The sequence below is a fragment of the Drosophila tropicalis genome, unplaced genomic scaffold (assembly GCF_018151085.1).
Source record: "Drosophila tropicalis isolate 14030-0801.00 unplaced genomic scaffold, ASM1815108v1 contig_443, whole genome shotgun sequence".
Lineage (NCBI taxonomy): Eukaryota > Metazoa > Arthropoda > Insecta > Diptera > Drosophilidae > Drosophila > Drosophila tropicalis.
The window spans coordinates 561726-582245 of record NW_027172907.1 but is presented as its reverse complement, the minus strand read 5'-3'; the positions used below and the strand labels follow the sequence as shown (position 1 = coordinate 582245).

The window sequence follows — 20520 nt, the reverse complement described above, 5'->3', positions numbered from 1 at the left end:
TTCTGTTCATACTCATTTTGCTGTGTTTGCAATTGCAACACTGATTGTGCAACCTCCTCTAAAATTGCGTGTATTTGAAACTTCTCTTCACTAACAGTATCTTCTTTTGAATCGTGTGTTGATGTCAGGGGCTCAGAAATTGTGGTAGCCTTTTCAGCATGTGTGGTTGTTATTTTTAATTGTGCATTTTCGGAAACTGTTGGCAATATGTTTTGTGCACTTTCGACCACAAATTGTGTTCTGTGTATTGCACTCTCTAAATCACTGTCTTGAAATGTTGGTTTTACTTTTTCCAAAGAATGTCTTTTGTCAATTGATGTTGCTGTGTTAAATATGTCGACGTGTTCTGTTGTGGCTGTAATGTTTGTTTCATAGCTTTTGTTTGCATTTTCTGCTGATGGCTGCTTCTTATTATCAAGTGAACCGATTTGTTCCGCTGTTATAATCTGTTCATGAAGATATATATTTTGAGGTGTTATTGAAGGAGTTGCTTGTATTGTGTCGATTTGAGGTATACTCGTGTCTTGAATGACTCCCTTTTCATGAAATACACTTGTTACAGCAGCCAACCTTACATCAGCCGGTGCTTCCTTTGGAAGTTCAACAATCGTTTTATTGTCCTGCAACGGACTTACACTTTCAAATAAAAGCTGCTCGCTAAGAACTATATTTTTATGTGCAATTGAATCTGTAATAACTTTTTGCTCTTCGGGCTGAACGATCACCAGGCCGCCTAAGGCGGGCAGCACAGTAATCTCCTCTACAACCGAAACCTTGAAATCAGAAAGCACTGTGGAATCTGAAGTTGGTATGACACTTTCAGGTCTAAATTCACCGTGGCCTTCGATGTTATCGTATACTTCAACCACTGTGGTTGTAACCGGTTGGCCCACGTTTTCCACTGACGATGGTTTGGTAGTAACATGATAACTTTTCCCACTTGTTATAGGTGCAGACTGTTCATAAGTATATTGTTCAGTGATACTAGCTGCCTCGTTATGAACTTGCTCTACTGTATTTGCTTTATTTTCTGTTGGTAATTGAAGGTCATATGTTTCTTGAATAGAGATTACTCCCATAACTTCTTCTGTAACAATTGATTTTTGTTCTATCGCAGACACTCGAGCAGTTTCTGGAGCGATCGTTAAAGGAGCCAGATGTTCTTCTTTGATGAATGTGGTTTCCACTGTCGTCAACTGAGCCTGATTGATATCTGCATCCATTAATATTTTTGGGAATCGTTTTTGCCTGTCTTTTTCACCTGGAAGTTCCTTTGCTGTTTCGAAGAAATTGACTTGGGATATCGTTTTATGTAAATTCATATCATCCGACTTGACTTTAGCTTGAGCAATACTATCCAAAGAAATATTTGATTCTTTTTCCCTGTCCAAAGAAAACTGTGTCTCGACAATGTTTGTTTGTAAGATTTGTTTGTTACACAATATCTCAGCTTGAAAAGCGACTGGCACTTCAGGTATATTGACGCTACCTAAAGATTCGATAGGAATGACTTCACATACTATTGTCTCACGTTGTGTGTCTTCAATGAACGGTTTACCATATGCCGGAAGTTTTAAAACATCCGTTAAAGGCATTTCTTTTAGCATAACTAAATTATCTTGTTGGATTTGTACTTTTCTAGTGTTTAATCCAATGGCGATATCTGCTTGAGACTCCTGGGTTAAAACATCCTTCATATATTCAGATGATTCCAAAGACATCATTTGGGAAACTGTGGTGCCTTGCAAAAGTTCATCCATCACAGTCTTAGCAGTAACTTTTGTAGGCTCTTCAGTTAGAATAGTTGATTCCTTCTGGAAAGTTCTTTCTGTTGTCAATTCGGGAGTTACCTTGTACATGGTATCCAAAGATTCAGTTGCATTGGCTAATTTCACATGTGGTTTTTCTAAATTTTCAGAACTTTCAACGAATTGAATTTCTGTTACCGCAACTTCATTTTGTTTTCCTTCTAAATTTGATTGTGCCAACTTTTCACTTGCCATAAATCGTCTAAGTTGATTAACGTCTTCTATAACTTGATTCTCAGTACTTACTGGCAGGCTAAGTTTTGAGAAAATATCACCTTGTTGTGCCACAGCAGATGTTTGTGGTGTTGTGGTAAGGATCTCTTCTGCTTCTACTGCTTGTTGAAAATCGGTAGTTTGACCATGGGAGAGCTCATGACTGAATTCTGCATGCTGCTGACCAAATCTTTCCGAAGGTTTTTCATTAATTATTGTTTCATAGACAGCCAATTCGTCGACAGATTTTGTATATAAATGTGGAACATCCGTTAATACTTTTGCCTTATGTTGCGGCATAGTTTCTGTGGTAAAACTGATCTCAGACTCCAATGTACGTTGTCCCTGTGCAATTGCCGATTGGGTAAAACTATCTTGTATCCGTTTTGCAATTAATTGATTCGTTGGTTTATCTTCGAGTTCTTCAGTCCTGTCAATGATTAAGCATTCGGTGACTTGAGTATGTTCATGAGGAACGATCGATGTTTCTGAGCTAACGGCCTCGACTCGAACGTTATCTATAGTTTTGTTAGCTGACTCAAAGATCATTTCCTCACTTAACTTAAGTTCATTCAAGAGATCAATTGTGTGATGTGCAAACTTATTTTCAACACTAAAGTTCTCTAGATTTTCTGGCGCCAAATTGTCTTCTACGCCTACTGTGATTGGTAATTTGAGTAAGTCTGCTGCAACTGTTTTGGCTTGCTCCGTTGGCAAATCGGATAGTTTAAGTTCTTGTTCAGACTCTAATAAATCGATTTGTCTATTTAATGCAAGGCTGACTGTAGAATCTAATGCAATTCTTACTAATTGCTCTGATGGCTGCGCCACACCCTCAAGCAAATTCTCCTTTTCGAATGCTTCAGTCTCGCGAACACTAATTTCATACAAACTTCTTACGGTCGGCTGACCCTTTGCCAATAATGGAATATTTTCAGTTAGCTCTGCAGCGCAGTCAAGAATATCGATTTTCTGGGTCAACGGTGTTTTCTGAGTGCATTCATTTAACTTTGGTGTGATCTGAATTTGCTGAAGTAGCGCCTGATCTCGTAAATTCTCCGTGTTCTCACTGACAATTGCTGAGCTAGTTTTCAAAGCAGAAGTTTCCTCTATTATCGCTACTTTATTGATTGTCGACTCATTGTACTTTGGTGTTGAATAATCTTTCAAATTTTCAATTGGTATAACTTCTTGAACGTTTGCTGAAATTATTTCTTCCATAGTTATATGAGCGTTGTGTTCTGATTGACCAAGTTTATTGAGTTCCTGCAAGGATTCCATATGCTGTGCAGTAATATTGCTGGTAACTTGCAGCGCACTTGACTGTCCAATAGTGGCACTCTTTAACGTTTTGTTTTCCTCATCGTGGATGCACGTCTCCTGTTCAAGTGTTAGACACACATTTGTCTGCGTCGATTCCAACAGATCAAAACTACTTTCGGATTTTTGTTTGTGTGGGTGTTCTTCCTGTTGATATGGAAGTAGTGATTCTAGTGGTGCTTGTTCTAGGACATCAGCTCCATGTTGCTGTAGAAGATTAACATCGGCTTTAACCATGGTAGGCTTTGTATTTTCTGTGTGTTCCTTTGTTCCTTCCAATACCATAATTTCAACACCCTCGGTATGCTTAAATTCCTCTGTTGTTGTTTTAGCTATGTGTTGCGGGAATTTTAGACAATCTTCACTTAGTGCTGTGCTTCTTTCATTCAAGTGAACATTAGTAATTTCGAGCGATGATTGCACAACGTCATTCATCTGAATATTACCTGTTTTTTGTTCAGGTTGCGATAGTGGTTCCAAATAGTCTACCTCTTCCAGTAACTCCAGCTTACTAGTTACTCCAATTGGCTTCGATTCAAAGACTGGTAGAGCAGTAGATGGTTTAAAATCTTCTACATTGACTAGATCGCCTGCTGCCTGATCGGCCAAAACTTCTAGCACACTGGTCACCTTTAACTCAACAGGAATTATTTTTTCTGTGGCCGATTGCTCGTGCCAATGTTTTTCGCACGATATTACGGTCTCTTTCTCAGCCAAGGTATCCTGTTTGATTTCCAAAGCATTTTGCTGTATGAAATCCAACTTGGCGTCTGCAATATCAGGTTTTAGTGGCACTAGTTCCTGTTCCACATCTATTACAATTGGTACCTCCACGGCTGCAACTAATTCTCCTTCTGTAATATTGACCTTCCCCTGACTAATAATTTGCTCACTCTCTGATACATTGATCACACTTTCGAAAATTGCCTCTTCCCTACACTCTGCCGTTCCATACGTCTTGGTTAGGGTTCCCTTTGCGGGCTTGGTTGAATCCACAGGTAGCTGCTCCAACTGTTCGGTCATTTCGGATAGATTTGTCTCCAAAGTTTCACCAACTGTTAAGGCATTTGTCTGAGCAAGTGTGGCCGCCAAATTTTTGGGTATCTCTTCCAGAATCAACTCTGTGGTAGCCTCTACAGTAGATGTTGTCTCCTGACTTACTATTGGGAAAGATTGTGCTTCTACTTTCAGATTTGCCTCTTTGATATCACTCTGGAACACCGGTAAGCTCTCTTCTTTGGGACTTTGGGAATCCGCTGTAGTGCTTAGCAATCCTTCAGCTAAAACCAGTTCCTCAAGAGCCTGGAATTCGGATGTGCGATGCTTTGGCAGTTCCTCCCCTGATAGCGTCTCGAATATATCCGTTTGTTGGATTACGACAGGAATCTCTTCAGGTTTTACGCTAGCATCTGCCCTGCTTCGCGTGGGCTTGGCTTCAGCTGGAAAGTCTTGTAAAGTCTCTAAAACTTCTGAAGCCCTAATATCTACAGACTTGTACTCTATCATGGTGGTTTGTGATCTCTCTTCACGTATTTCTATCGCAGGTTTTAACTCAGCCAACGAATCTTCTGGTTGACATTCGCTTATGCCAAGGCTGATATTTGGAGTGACTTGGGGTAAAATCTGCTCACTCCTGGGTTTCACTTCTGTTATTTGTTCACCCACTGTTTCACTACTTACTGCTTCGGTGATTTGAAGTCCCTCCTGATTCAACAATTGTGATTTCAATGTTTCACTTAGCACTGGCGTTGGCTTTAACTGCTCAAGGCTATCCAAAGCGGGTTGTTCCATTTCCGTAAGTCCATGCGATACCTGAAACTCTTCGTGAGCTTGTTGTGGTGCTGCTATATTTAGTGGCTGCATCTCATCCAAAGTATTTTCCACGCCGGGCGACTCCACCAGAAGTGGCCGTGATTCCTTCACTTTACGCATGGCCTTGACAGACTTTGGTATCTTCGATGGTTTTAGATCCTTCAAGGATTCCTTAGATTCCGACTCCAGGATGCTAACAACTTCACGTTCGCGTATTTCAATTCGCTCGTTAAGCTTATCTTCCTTTGGCCTGACTTCTTTTAACTCAGTATGAAGAACCTGTTCATCAAAGGTTTGATATTCCTCACTGGTGGCCACCAATTTCTGGGGTAAAATTTTATCTTCCGCTTGTGCTGGCTTTGGTTTCGGTGTAGAAAGTTCTGCGGTAACTGCGATTGGAATCGTTTCCAAAGTTTCTTTGGGTACATTCTTTATAGAAAGTGTTTTATATGGCATAACGGAAATCTCCTCGGTTTGTTCTAGTGTTTCAGCTATTTGGGGTGATCCTGTGATTGTTTCTTCGACACTTTCGTGTTCTGTATGTTGTTGTTTATGCTTTTTAGTTTTCATTTTCCTATGCACAATTTCTTGCTGACTTTGTATATCTTGTTCTTGTACTTGTAATTGTTCTTGTTCTTGTTGATGCTGTATGAATTGTTTATCCACTTTTGTGGCTGTTGTTTCTGTGAATGTAATGTAATTAAACAATGACAATGTCGGCCTTACTTTATGTGTTTATTATTTTTTGTTGGTTTTGTTTGTATTTCTTTTTTTAATGCTTTTAAATAGCAAATACGAATACACTAAAAATGGTCTCAATGATCCAGCAGCAGTAAGCCAAGTCAAAGCATACATAAAGAGATAAAGAGTGTAAGATTAGTTATGCTTATGGTAAAACGGGCAAAGCTTTCACGGCCAAAATGAAATGAATAAACCCAAAATGCAGATATGTATAAATGTATGCAATCTATGGACAAACAGACAAACATCGAAATAGCTTTAACTTACCAGATCTTAACAACGAGTTCCAGTCTGCGTGCATTTTTAGGATAATAAAGCTCAATCTACTTTTAAGCAAATTAGAGTCAGATTGTTAAAGAAGCGAAAATAGATGTATAGTTTTGTAAGCTTATAATTTGTATATAACTGCAGCAAGATAGCTTTTACTCTAATATTTATTGGGAATTAGCGGTTAATTGGATTTAAAATATTTTTGGAAGTGGTTGTAGGTTTTTTGGTTTTTTTTTTTTTTTTTTGTTTTAGAATAGACACATGATTTTTTTCGGTTTTTGGTTCAACAAAAAATTTTTAATTGTTATATTTTTTAAAGACAATATTTTATTATTGTTTAAATAATATTAATAAGACTGTAGTAAGTTGAGTAGTTTCGTGGGATGGTGGTACATTTTGTTTTATTTATTTGTTTTACAGTTCATCTGTGTTTATGTTCAAACCTTCATGGACAACTATTGTGCGTTCCTCGACAAATGTTTCCTCTACGTTTTGGTTAAAGATAAAAATATATTTATTTTTGGCGTAGGTGCAAATAACAAAAGCAAAGTTAAAATATGAAAAAAAGAAAAAAAATGGACTTAGTAGGCGAAAAAAATTATGGTAATTATAGCAACAAGAGAAGCAGTTTTTCTCAGCATTTTCTATGCGAAAGCAGAACCTTCTCTATTAAACTTACCGATCTTAACATGCGTTATAGCCTCGTGACTTTCAATTATATGTGATGTCTCTACTATTCTCTAGATTTTATTGTAATATAAAGTAGATAGAAATAAATATAAAATTGTGTGTCAATTAATCTGTCATTATTTCAATCAGTTGAAATGCAAATAAAAACTCAAACCCCAATGAGGTAAATCAATTTTCGACTCAACATTTTGATTTTTAAGCATTTCAACTGTCTATATAAAACATACAAAAAACAATAAACAGAATTCAAACCTCCTTTCCACATATCTTCCAGTCCTGTGAGATAAAGTCCTCTCTAACAAACTTCCGTATAACAATTTCTATGGTTATCTCATAGGTCTGTAGCATTCGTATAAAGGCTTTGAAGCCAACTGTAGCTGCCAGAATAGTCTCATCCTCATTGGAAGATTCACTTAAGATTTGAGTGATTAATTCTTCATGACCCTCTCGTTCTACCAACTGGACTAGGGCTGATTGGGATTCTGGTTTTTTCAGCGATATAAATATACTCTGCTCATACATATATGTAATCTCATAGTGATCACAGCCATATCTCAAAAGTAGTCCTATGGTGGCCAGATCTCTTAACGCAGCCTCTCCGATTTTACCAAACGATTCAGCCTCAATGGACTCCAGGAGCCATTGAACTTCTTCATGTTGCGATATTTCTTGAATATCCTCGATTCGTATAGTTTTTTCTGATATTTTTGTACGTATGATTTCAACGGTTTTTGTCAACTCAATCGTTTTACTGGATGTGTACTTTTTGTCTTCCTTCACTTGTACTTCTTCGACTACTTCCACCTCCTCTTCTTCGCTTTCTTCTATGATTTTGCTTGAATGCTGCTCGGCATCGGCTACTTTACGATCTTTCACTTGCATCACTTCAGATACATCACTCTTTTCCACAAGTATGGATACAGGTTGTTTCACCCTAATCACATTCATAGTTGTTGTAGTACTCTCAGCAGGAACTATCTTAATTTCTGTCTTATGCAAGCTCTGTGACTCTGAGGCCCCTGATCTTTTTATGATGGTCTTTTTACCCGACTTTTTCTTAAGAGTTGTCTTCGTCTTAGTTTTTTCCACCTCCTCAATAATGCTCGATGTGGATGATATATCGAATTTGGCTCGTGTCATTGTCATGCCAATTTCATTAATTAATTTGCAATTATAGTGGCCACAATCTTCCGCGGTAATATTCAAAATTTCTAATGTTGCTTCACTGTCTTGGACTATCATGCGATACTTTTCAGACGCCCTAAGTTGTACATTGTTGAAATACCATTGTATATCTAAAACAAAAATTTACCATTCTATATCAGCCCTGTTCTGTTCTTCAAAAGAAACCTTTTATAGCCGACAGGCTCTGTACTATACCTGGAACCGGATTACCGGCAAATTGTATTGAGAATTTTGCTGTTTCACCTAAGGCAGCACGACAGTCACGCATTTCATTTAGTAGCGATGGTGAGCATTTAGCAGCTATAAGCATAAAGATGGCATAATAGATCTATGGATTAGTTTTCACACTTCCACTCCACTACGATATTTAAAACCATGCGTGTGTGTGTATGCTTGTATTTTGAAATGCGTGTACTTACATTGACTAAACGGCGTGTTGTGTAAAGGACTTAAAAAAATTTTGTTTGTCTGTTTGTTTTGCTTATTTTTTACATTGAATATAGAACGATAATGAATTTTTGTACAGTTGTTGAAACATGCAAAATAGAAACAGTTGATTTCTTGACATAAAACAAATACTTATATATAAATTTCATTATGTTCAAGTATAGTAGGGCAAGCAGCGCTCTGGGAATGTTATACAATTTCTTTGGATTTGTCTTTGTTTTAGAAATAAAGAAAGATTTTTGTTAGTTATTTAAATTTTGAAATCAATTTGTCGAACACAACCAATTACTTGCAGATGACATAGAAAAATTTGTTTTATTTTTTTCTTTTGTAATACTGTAAGAGAATATTCATCAGAAAATCATATTTTTAATACTAGTAATTCTATAGGCGTTTACTTTTTTAGGGGGTTTTGGTAGGGGGCATGGTATGGTAGGGGAGCAAGCCTTAGAGCTGTAAAACGGTGGGCGGGGGAGGGTGGGCGAGTTCACAGATTCACATAATTGGTTTGATTGTTTATTTGTTTTTTTTTTTTTATACGATACAGTGTATAATACATGGACAAATACAAAAATAGTAGACAAGGAACGAGAGAGAGATACAAAGAGAGAGAGAGAGAGAGAGACAGACAGAATAGTAGATAATACAGACAAATTGTGAATTTTTGTTGATTTTACATTTTTTATTGTTGTTTTGTTGATTTTGTTTGTAGTACGGAAGACATTTTGTGTGTTGGGAACACGAAATTAAAACACATATACACATAACAGTGGTAAGTGTAGGATTTTAGTTAGCTTATTAGTCGATACATACCTTTCAGAGCCACCTGCATCTCCTCCATGTGAGTAACCCATTCTGGTTTGCGGTAGTCCTTAGATCCAACGATGCCTGTTTTTTATTTGTTTAATTCAAATATAAGTAGTAAGAAAAGTAGTAAAACAGTTGTTATTATATTTGATTGCAATATTTCTACCGATTTAAGTCCTTAAGCTTAATACGTGTGCTCAATATGTGTGTAACCGTTTTATGTTCTTTCAAGTGTGTAGAGTGTAAGAAAAGTTTATTTTTCTTATTTAAGGATTGGACTTGTTAAGATAAAGGCTTGGGAAATTTAGAGTAAGGTTCGGGATGGAGGTTTAAATTTAATTTTTTTATATAACTCTTGCGATATAAGAAAATCTGAAAAAAATTTCACTTCAACAATTCCAAAAAACAATTTCTTCATTTAATATAGATAGATATATAGAAAATGGTATAATTTGCACGATTAACCATTGTATAGTACCTTCTACTGCAAATAATGCCGTGGTCACAGCCACGCCCAGCGGATTGTATGCTTCGAAACTAATTGTACCCAAATCATCGGGATACACATGATTGATAACCAGCACTGAGGTGCCATCGTCGAAATTTTCGATTTGATATTCTTCAGAGGCGAATATCTGCTCGTCGTCACGTAGCCATTTGACTTTCGGTTTGGGTTTTCCAATAACTTTAACCTCCAATTTCGCTTGTTCACCCTCTTTGGGTTCGATTTTTTCTGGTAGCTTTTTAATAATTTTCGGTGCTTGTTCGTCGATTGAGATGGTCTATGGTAATACAATAGAGTAGGAGGTTTGAAGGATGTTAACAATTGACATCAGAGCTAGACAACAAAAAATCTCATTTACTACAATTTTGGCGCTTACTCTATCAAGTAGATCCTCCTCAGATCCTGTGAGTCCAGTGATTTCAGAATCGGGGATATATTCAAATGCTACAAAACAAAAGTACATACATATACATATATTTGAAAATATATCAATAACACGACAACAAAGTGTCAGACAGAGTCTAGTAACAGAACGCAGAACGGAAGGAAGGAAAATTATTTACAAAAGGAAAACCCATGGAGAAAATGTTTACTGGGATAGAAGGAAGGATTTAGAGTAGAGTAAGTCTTTCAGAAGAATCACATGCTTATTGTTCAGTTAGTACAAGAAGTATGCAAAAAAAAAGTATCAGAGTTTTAAGTGGGAGAAAAAAAGGTGTTTAAAGTTTGTAATTATTGGAAGACCTAACAATGTTTTTGTTTGGTTTGGAGGTTTGGGATGCATGTAGTCTGTAGAGTGAGCACTACTTTTCAAGTGATAAACAAATTAACTATCGATTGAGACCATCCATAGAAAAAGTACCTTGAATCTTAACGTTTGTCTTGGTTACGCTCTTGCCAATCTTATTGGTGGCCACACATTTGTATAGGCCTTGATTTTCGGGAAAAACTTCAGTTATCTGCAATTGGCAGATGCCTTGCAAATTCTGCGATATGGTTGTTTCCTTGGTTTCAGTTATCTTTTCCTCATTGTGGTACCACTCCACTTTGGGTGTGGGCTTGCCAGTCACTTGACAAGTCAGCAGCAAAGCTTCGCCATCCATCACTTCCACGGGCTGAATTAGTTCCTCTACAAAGCGTGGCGACTCAAATTCAACGGCTTCCTCCTGTGGCAGTGCTTCCAACAGATTTACACTAGCCGTAGATGTTACAGAGCCGCCGACATTCTCTGCCCGACAAGTGAAGGGACCTGTAAACTTCTTCTGGAAGTCCTCAATTAGCAGAGTCGTCCTATTCGCTTGACTGACAATGCGACATTCATTAGAGCTCTTAATGGGCTCATTGTGCACAAACCATTGGAACGATGACAGGGGTTCAGAATCAACAACTGCTTCAAGTATGGCCACTTCATGTTCGCCAAAATACTTGGGTTCTAGCGGTTGCACGAAACGTGGTGGCCGGATTTGCTTATCCGGTTTTTGATCAGATACCACAACGGAACCTGAAGCCTTAGCTTCACCCACCTTGTTTTTGGCCCAGACTTCATATTTGCCAGTACGCTTACGATTCATATTAATTACTTTAATGGTCGTAGTTGTCTCCGTAGTCTCTATTATCGTTTCCTCATTTTCAATAACTTCACGACCATTGCGCATCCATCGAATCTCGGGTCTGGGCATACCGTCATACTTGACCTCGAAAAACAAAGTTCCTCCGGTCGGTATCACTTCAGCGGTCAGTGGGGTAACAGTCGGTGCCTTTAAAATCTCTTTCGGCACTTCATCCAATCGACTCATAATGTTTGCGTTTCCAATAGCACGACCGAATTGATTCTGTGCCTGCACAGAATAGGTGATAGCCTCGTTGGGAGTTGGATTAAAAATCTCCAGTGCCACATCGCCGGTTTGTTCGTTATAGAACATTTGCACAGTCTCACTGGGTATAACTTCTTCAATGCCTCGATACCATTTAACCTGAGGACTCGGTTTGCCTGCCACCTGACAAGTAACCGTAACCTTCAAGCGCTCCGGCTGCTTTTCTTCTGTAAACTCTATCTTAAGAGGTTTCGTAAACTGCGGAGCAACGCCTTGTTCTTTTTCTGTATTCAATGTGAATAAGTGGTTTTTAAGTAATTTTTGTGTTTGTGCTTTGTTGTGGGGAAATAATAAATTATATACAAAAACGCATAGAACTTAAAGGGAAGTTTTGTTTGTTAAATGTAGGGATTTTGTTGAACAGATCTCTATTCATTTTGCTTTTCAGTATAAAATAATAAACAATTAAATTAAACTTACCTAAAATTATGTTGGTACGACTTGTTGCGACTCCAGCTTCATTCTTAGCCTCACATGTATAGACACCCACATCACTGGGAGTTACCTTCGCTATCTTCAGTTGGGCCACCTGTTCTACGACGGTTATTTCATACTTCTCCGATGCAAAAAGTAGAATGTCGTTAAAGTACCAATTGATCTCTGGGAAAGGTACACCTTCAACCTTGCATTCCAGTACGGTTGGTTCCTCTGGCACGCACTGCCGGGGTCGTAATTTTTCTGTAATGCGTGGCGGTTTAATTTCCTTCTTCTTTTTCTTGACCAACTTGCGTTCTTGGCCAATCACTTCAGAGGTTGTGGTCTCTTGTTGATTTTGGATGAGTTGTTGATCTTCAATCAGTTCTTCATCGGCCATTTTATCAATGCCTTCCTGTATACGTTTCTGGGTGATTAACTCTAGTTCCGGCAACGGTTGGCTATCATCAAGAACCACACGTCTCTTCTCTTTTTTAATTATATTGGAGGTGACCTTCATTTCCAAATCACGGCGCACATCTTCTACATCCAATTCAATGAGCTGTTCAGTCGTTATAAATTGTGGTCTTGTGTCTTCAGTCTTTTTCAATAGGGTAATAGTCTTTTGTGAGATCTCTTGCGATATTTCATCGACCTTTTCGATTTCGGCGATAGCAGCCTCCAATAGTTGTGGCTGACCCTCAATCGAAGCCTCTTTTAGGCGTTTTGTGCGTTTCTTGTGAGCCTTCTGCTTAGTCTCGGGTGTCTCTTCTGTAGGTACCACTTCCTCTTCGGGCACCACGTCTTCAGAAACTGCGACTACTTTAACGTCATCAACTGGAAGCTCTTCCACTTGATCTTCCTCTGCAATGGGCTCTGCGAATGGCTCAGCCACTTCTTCAGATAATTCATCTACCGAGGGTGTTGCCTTCTTTAGCTTGGGCTTCTTCTTCTTTTCTTTTTTGATCTTCTCCTTTGCTTCTTTGTTGTCAGGCACCCTTATAGGTTCTAGTTCAAGTTCTTCTTCATCGCTAACTTGTTTCTCTTCAGGCACAAGCTTAGGTCCAGGAATGGCTTTTCCGGGCTTTTGGGGCTCTTCGACTGGCTTGGCTGGAATTGGTTTGAGCTGCACGTCCTCGGGCTGCTCTTGTGGAAGGGGACGGCGCTTTCCAGAAGGCCACTGCTTCTCTTCCAAAACCTCTTCGACTGGCTTCTTTTTCTCGCCTCGTTTCCATGGTACTTGAGGCTGTTCTTCTTCAGGTTTGGGTTCTTTCTCAATATCAATATGCTCGGCTTCCTCCAATTGTGTTGGTTCCGCATCAGCGATTTCAGGAAGATCCTCGTGTTTTGGTTTCTTAACCTTTTTGGTCTTGCGTTTCTCCTCTTGCACAATCTCTTCCTCCACCTTTTCAACATGCTGGAGATTTACGTCTTCAAGCGTAACTTCTTCGGGTTTAACAGATGTACGCTTCGTGGGCTTAAGACGCACTTCTTCAATGGTTGCCTCCTGCGGTAACTGTTTCTTTGGTCTAGTTGTTCGTTTTAAAGCAACTTCTTCAACCTCTTCAACAATTTCTTGTTTCTGTGGCTTGTGTTTGGGAGCAACCTTTTCTGTAGAGGGCTGTTCCGTAGGCTGTTCCTCAATGACTTCCTCCACAGGTTGAATTTCTTCAGGCTGTTCTTCTTCTTCGAGCTCTTCTACATCGTCGACGGGTTCTTCTACAGATTCGTCAGTCGGAATCTTTGTTTTGGGCTTTTTCTTTTTAACCCGCTTCTTTGTAACATCAATAATTTGATCCTCAGTGGCAATTATTTCTTCGTTTGGAACATCTTCAACTTCTGGTGTTTCTGGCTGTGCCGTTTCCGAGACAATAGTTGTCTTTTTCAACGGTTTCAAAGAAATTTCTTCCACTTGTTCTTGCTCGGGAAGTGGTCTTTGTTTTCTTGCAACTGGCTTTAGCGTTACTTTTTCGAATTGCTCAACTTCTTGTGGTTGTATTATAGGCTTCTTCTTTTTGGGTTCTTCAGTGATCGTTTCTTTAACCTCTTCTACTTCTTCAGGTTGTGGTTCTTCGAGCTCTTCAGGTTGCTCTTCTACACCTTGCACAGAGACCTTCTGTTTTGGTTTTTTAATCCTCCTTACCTTGCGCTTCTCTTCCACTAATTCATCTTGCTCCTCAATAACCTCTTCCTGTGAAACTGTTTCTTCGGGCTGATCTTCCTCGATCTCAGTCTTTTCTACAGGGGACTTTGGTTTCTTAATTTTTTTTAATCTTCCGCTTTTCTTCTACAATCTCCTCTTCTACTTTAACTTGCTCTTGAATTTCTTCTTCAGGTTCCTGTTCTCCAATTTCCTCAGTCACTTCCTTAGGTTGCTTAGGTTTTTTAACCTTCCGAACCTTTTGTTTATCTTCAACAACCTCTTCTTGTTTCTCGACTTCTTGCTCAATGACTTCCGCTTCTTCTTCTGGAACTTCCTCTTCGAACTGTTCCTGTACTTCAGTCACCTCCTTTGGTTGTTTTGGTTTCTTAATTTTCTTGATTTTGCGTTTTTCCTCAACAATCTCTTCTTGATCCCCAATTACTTCTTCTTCGAGAACCTCTTCTTCGGGCTGTTCTTCTTCAACTTCTTCAGAAACTTGTTGAATTGTTTTTGGTTTCTTTACCTTCTTTACCTTACGCTTTACTTCAACAACTTCTTCCTCTTCTTGGATGACATCCTCCACAATTTTTTCTACTTGTGCATCAACTTCATCAGGATGTTGTTCTTCATCCGTTTTAGTTGGTGTCGGTGCCTTCTTCTTTCCGCGCTGCCATAGCACTGGCACTGGCTTGTCTTCAACCTTAACTTCTTCGGAAAGGACATCTATTGCCTCTTCATAAGTTTTGGATGGCACTTCCTTAGCATTTTCTTGGACAATTTCTTGTGGTTGTGGCTTCTTCTTCTTGCCACGTTCCCATAAAACAGGTTGTGGTTCGGGTTGAATAGGTTGTACGGTTTGTTCCTCTATGGTATCGACAGCAACCTCAAGTGTCTTGGGTACTTCTTCAACTGCTGGTTGCTGAGGCTTCTTTTTACCACGTTCCCACATCACTGGCTGTGCCTGAGGTTCAACAGGCTGCACTGTGTCTTCATCCAAAGTATCAACAGCAACTTCAAGAGTTGTAGGCTCTGCTGCAAGTTCTTGTTGCTTTGGCTGCTCGGGTTGCTTTTTTCTTGCCACGTTCCCACATAACAGGTTGCAGCTGTTCTTGTTCTTCTGGTACAATACTTTCCGGCAATTCATCGGATGCTTCTTCATAAGCTTTCTGTGAAGTCTCTTCGACTTTCTGTTGAACTAGTCTTGTTGTCTTTAGAGGTTTCAATTGGAATTCTTCACTCTTTTGAGCTTCCTTTGGACGCTGTCGTGGCGTTGGCTTTAGTTGAACCTGTTCAACCTTTTGTACCGGCTCTCTTGGTGGTATGACACGGCGAACAGCTGTCTTTTTAGTTTCTTCAACAACATGCTGCTCAACTACCTGTGATGTTTCGCTTATTTCTTGCGTTATTGAAACTTCCTCATCAATTGTCTTCTTTTTTATGCCACGTTCCCAAAGCACAGGTACCTGTTCGGGGTGTTGGATTGGTGCCGGTTCAACTAACTCATCATGCGCTTCCTCATAGGTCTTTTGCGCGGGCTGAACTGGTTTCTTTTTGCCGCGCTCCCACATAACAGGCACTGGCTGTGGTTGCTGAACAGGAATTGGTTCTATTAGCTCATCGTGCATTTCCTCATAGGTCCGTGGCTTGTCGAAATATTCCTCTTGAGTTGGTTGCTGTGGCTGATAGGCTTGGGGTTGCTCCGGCTTCTTTTTACCACGCTCCCACATAACTGGTTGTTGTTGGAGTAATTGTTGTTCTTGAGTATCTGTTCGCTCTTGCAACTGTAGGACAGAAGAATCTTCCACTTGAATGAATTTTTGTGGCTGGCGTGGCTCCCGCCAATGGAAGGCTTCTTGCTGATTACGCAAATTAATCATCTTCTGATGTTCATACTGTTCGAGAGTCATCATCTGGGTATCCTCAATTTGAACAAATTGCTGACGTTGGGCCTCCTCTATAAAGCTTTGTTGTTGGACAAGCTTTTGTCGTTCCTGAGTCTCTTGGTCCAGTGTAGTATCTTGCACAGAGGTCTGAGGTTGAAGCTCAGGACGTTGCTGTTGCTGTTGACGCCAATTGACTGCCTGTTGCTGTTGGAGCAGCCTTTGGGCCTCAAGTTGTTCACGCTCCGAAACATGCATTATGTTAACATCTTCACTCGTTATGAATTGCTGTTTATATAGATTCGTTTGATCCTCATAATGTTGTATCTGATCACGTTGCATTATCTTGGAAATGGATCCCTTTGAGCTATCATCGATTTTCATTGTAATCAGATCCTCACTGATGGCCTGCTGGGCCTGCAGATGACGTAGTTCAACCTCTTCGATTTTGAATTTATCCATCTGTTTAGTGACACGCTGAACACTCTTGAGCTGCTGACGCATCTCCTTCCACGGTATCAGATCCTTATTATTCTGCTGCTGTGTGATTAGCTTATCTATCTGATCGGTCATTTCCATAATCTCAACACTCTCCATGCTCTTCAAACGTTGAATTTCTTGAGTGCGTTTCACTTGTTCTACCTGAGCCTGTTGGGGCAGTTGTTGATCAGTCTCAATTTGTCCCTCTAGGGGACGCAAATAAACCTCATCTAAATCAAATTTATTTAATTGTTGTTGTACGCTTTCCACTTGCTTAAGCTTTTCTCGCATAGTAATCCATGGAACTGCTTCCTTTTCTGTCTTGCCAGCAATAATCTGCTCTAATGTGGCTCCCAAACTCATAATGCCTTGATCACGCTCTGTCTTAATGGATTTCAACACGACCTGTGCGGCTTCTAGCTTAGGCGTTGGCTTTTTCTTTTCAATGGGCGTGGCCTTAAGACTAATTGTTTCCTCAGTCCATGACTTGACCGGCTCTGGCTTGAAGCCGGGCAGGAAGGGCTGTTTGTCCAATGATCGACCACGATTTGGTCGCGAAGCCTTACGCCAGGGTATCACATTGGTGGGTGGCTGCAGGGATTTGCTGCGCACTTTAGGTTTCTTGGTACGGGAGCGTCCCTGATGTTGCACTTGACCATTGACCCCTAAAAATTGGCCATACTGCTGTTGGCCGGGCTGTTGTTGACCTGCCTGCTGGGGATATTGTGATTCAGGAGCACTATCTTCTCGGCCAGATGAAGAGGACTCATCTTCGGCAGAATCAATTGTGCGCAATTGAAAAGCCGAGATACGTCGTTCTAAAATAGGGGTGACAGATTTTTCATTTAATACGAGAACGAAAAGAAAGACAGGGGTAGACAGAAATTGATGGACTTCCAAAGTTCCAGAGTTCGTTCACAGCATAATTTCAGGGGTAAAAAAGGGACAACCACTTACCTTTCAAATGTCTCAAGGCCTTTTATAAGAAAATAAATCATAAATCTTTTGGCACATTTAAACAATGAACTTGAAATTTAAATTTAGTAGGCAAACATATAGTGTGAGAAAGAGACAGGGGGAGGAGAGCATATATACATGAATAAATAAATAAATAATAATGCTGCTGCTGCTTGGCATTAAAAACAACCCTAAGAGTAGTGCCCCCACAAATCATTATATAGACTGCTCCCCCGACTGCTGGCTGACCATGAAAGTGTAATATGATTTTGTTTTGGGAGAGAGGACGGGCTAAACCACCTTATCTATCATACATATTTTCAATAATTGGCCAGCCAAAAAAGTGACAAAAATAGTTGATGATGAACGCAACAAAACAAAAAAAAGAGCAAAAAGGTTCTCTGATTCACATTAATCGACTGTGACGAATCCACTTAGTGGTCATGGTTTAAACTGCATTAACCTGCATCTAAATTTGGCACATTGTCATGACTATGAAATGAAGACAACGACTAAGACGACTCATAATCATCATCATCATCATCACGATCAAGTACAATTGAGAGCAACTAACAAAACAACAATTCATTATGGCCAAAAATAGATATATGATTAGCGCCCGGCTACGTCACCAGGTGGGGCACACAGCACGGAGCACAGAGCAGCTCCGAGTTGTACTGAAAATTTATGGGCGGGGTGTGTCTGCTTGCCTGCTGATATTTTTGGGCAGCGCTCGGCGCAGTTTCGGCGCAGCGCAGCGCACTCAACTAAAGATCTCATTCGAATGTAGACAACAATCGAGTACAGATCAGAAGGTAGTCATTCAGTTACTCATCTAGTCAAACCAAAACCAATTCTAGTCAGTCGATCGATCGAGAGCACTTCTGCAATTAGTTTTACCTGTGATTAAGCTATTTTTCCGGTGTTTTGTAAAAGGGAATCTTAAGTGTGTTTGTGATTCGGAGATCGAGTTGTGTATGGAGCAAAAAAGCGACAGCAGCTGTATCAGTGGCAGCAGGGATGAGAAAGCGGCGGCGGTGGTTATCAAAAAACAAAAGTTTCCAATTAAATATGCATTTCGATTTCGATACGATTTCTCAGTTCATTTTTTTTTATAATTCATTTGCTTTAATTTATTTATAGACGGCGAGTATTAAATACATGAGAGATACAATTAAACAACAAAAGTGTATGTATGTGTGTGTGTGTGTGTGTATATATATGTTTTGTATGGAAACAAATCGAAATCAATCAAGAAAGTAAACATAAACATAAATTTCTTAAAACAAAAGTCGCATGAGTTTTTATGATTAATTTTTTAGTAAAGCATTTTATCATGAATAAAAATAATAATAGTTTTTACCACAAAATAATTTAAAAAAGCGGCAAAAAATATTTCAACAAGTTCAATTTGGTTTGTGATTGAATACAAATGAGAGTCGAAAGGTAGAGAAAGAGAGAGAGAGACAGAGAGGTCAAGAGGTCGTGTGAAATTAGTATTAAAGAAAAGCGTCAATAAAAAATGAATAATAAAATCTCATGCAACATCACTACAAAATAAATAAATTTTTATCCAAAATAAACAATAAAAAAATATCATTAGAAAAAAAATAGAGATATATAAATATAAAAGGATAATAAAAAATTAATAAACACACTTCAAGGATGTTCGGAAGAGAACAATCAATTGGGCTCCAGGATCGCAGCGAACGAACGTCACACGTCAAGTTATAGTTCGGTGTTCGTGTTTCGGTATTGTTTACAGTTACGGTTACGGTTACGGTTATAGTTATGGTAAAAGTTTGAGCAAGTATTCAAAGATATCTACAAGTATCGTTTTAATTTGTCCACCAAATAGAACAACATAAATCTAACATAATATTTTTCGTTCTCAGGGCTAAGGGACCGGCCATACCAAACGAAGAAGTCTTTGAGGGTCATCATGTAGAAATCCTAGAAACATGAATCAGAGTGTGCCAGGATGACTGAACAGCCGTAACTGATTAATTTAATTAAAATCATTTCTGCACCATAAACAGAATCATTAATTAATGTTTGCCCATGTCTAATGGTCATTATGCAGAGGTTTACTATATACATATATGTATATATGTACATCTATGTATATTCTATCTGTTTGTATGTGCTTTCATAGTATATTCTAGTTCGATGCCAATTTGGTTTATATCGCTCATCTCTGATCCCCATAGACAGCAACATCAAGCAACATGTAGGTAATTTGTTATTTAGATTTCGGTTCTATCTTCTTTATTTTTTTTTTTTTATTTTTCCTTACTTTTTTGAAAAATTGAAATAAATTTCTTTTAGATTTACTTAAAAAAAAAAAAAAACTTAAGAAAAAATACATAAAATGGTTTTTCATTGTGGCTGCAAAACAAAAATGTATCCAGACTACCAGCCGAGAGTGGTCTCTAATTATAGACCAACGGATTTTTTAGCTAATCTATTGGAAATTAGTTTCACAAAAGCAAACATTTTCCAAAAAAACAAATTGAAAATAGAACAAATGGGGAGGTGTATGTGGATATAGTGCATATATGTGTCTATCTATCCATCTATATATGTTTATGTATATATACATATATATATATATATATATATCTATATATTGGTATATATAGAGAGCTGTTTCTGTTGCTTGGCAGCAGCTGAAAGCCTTTCGATATTTTCGGTTTTGGTTTTTATTTTCTGATACGGTCCCGTCTGTATTTGTATATGACTACTACTACCCCTCTCTAACCCCTGATTGTGCTAGTTTTTGCGCACGTATCGGTACACTGTGTTCAGCTGCGATACGGTGCGATGCGATGCGATGCTCCGCTGTGTTCTAGATGTGTCATCCATAATATTTTATGCTAATATTCCACCATGAAAAATAAAAACTTTCACGCTCGAGCGGAGGCGGGACAAATGTGCGTTTTGCGCACGGCCCCAGAACTATTCACATACATAC

At 38.9% G+C, this 20520-nt stretch overlaps 1 protein-coding gene across 1 annotated transcript in view; it reads right to left on the bottom strand.

The window, feature by feature from the left end:
• The window catches only part of sls (sallimus), a 78608-nt gene that overhangs the window by 38996 nt on the left and 19092 nt on the right, over window positions 1–20520 (bottom strand). Inside the window, 11 exon segments of the mRNA XM_068285938.1 lie at window positions 666–5836; window positions 6844–6904; window positions 7107–8149; window positions 8235–8339; window positions 9300–9374; window positions 9772–10075; window positions 10175–10242; window positions 10661–11896; window positions 12093–14355; window positions 14357–15295; window positions 15297–17407. Coding sequence (XP_068142039.1) covers window positions 666–5836; window positions 6844–6904; window positions 7107–8149; window positions 8235–8339; window positions 9300–9374; window positions 9772–10075; window positions 10175–10242; window positions 10661–11896; window positions 12093–14355; window positions 14357–15295; window positions 15297–17407 — 13376 coding nt within the window.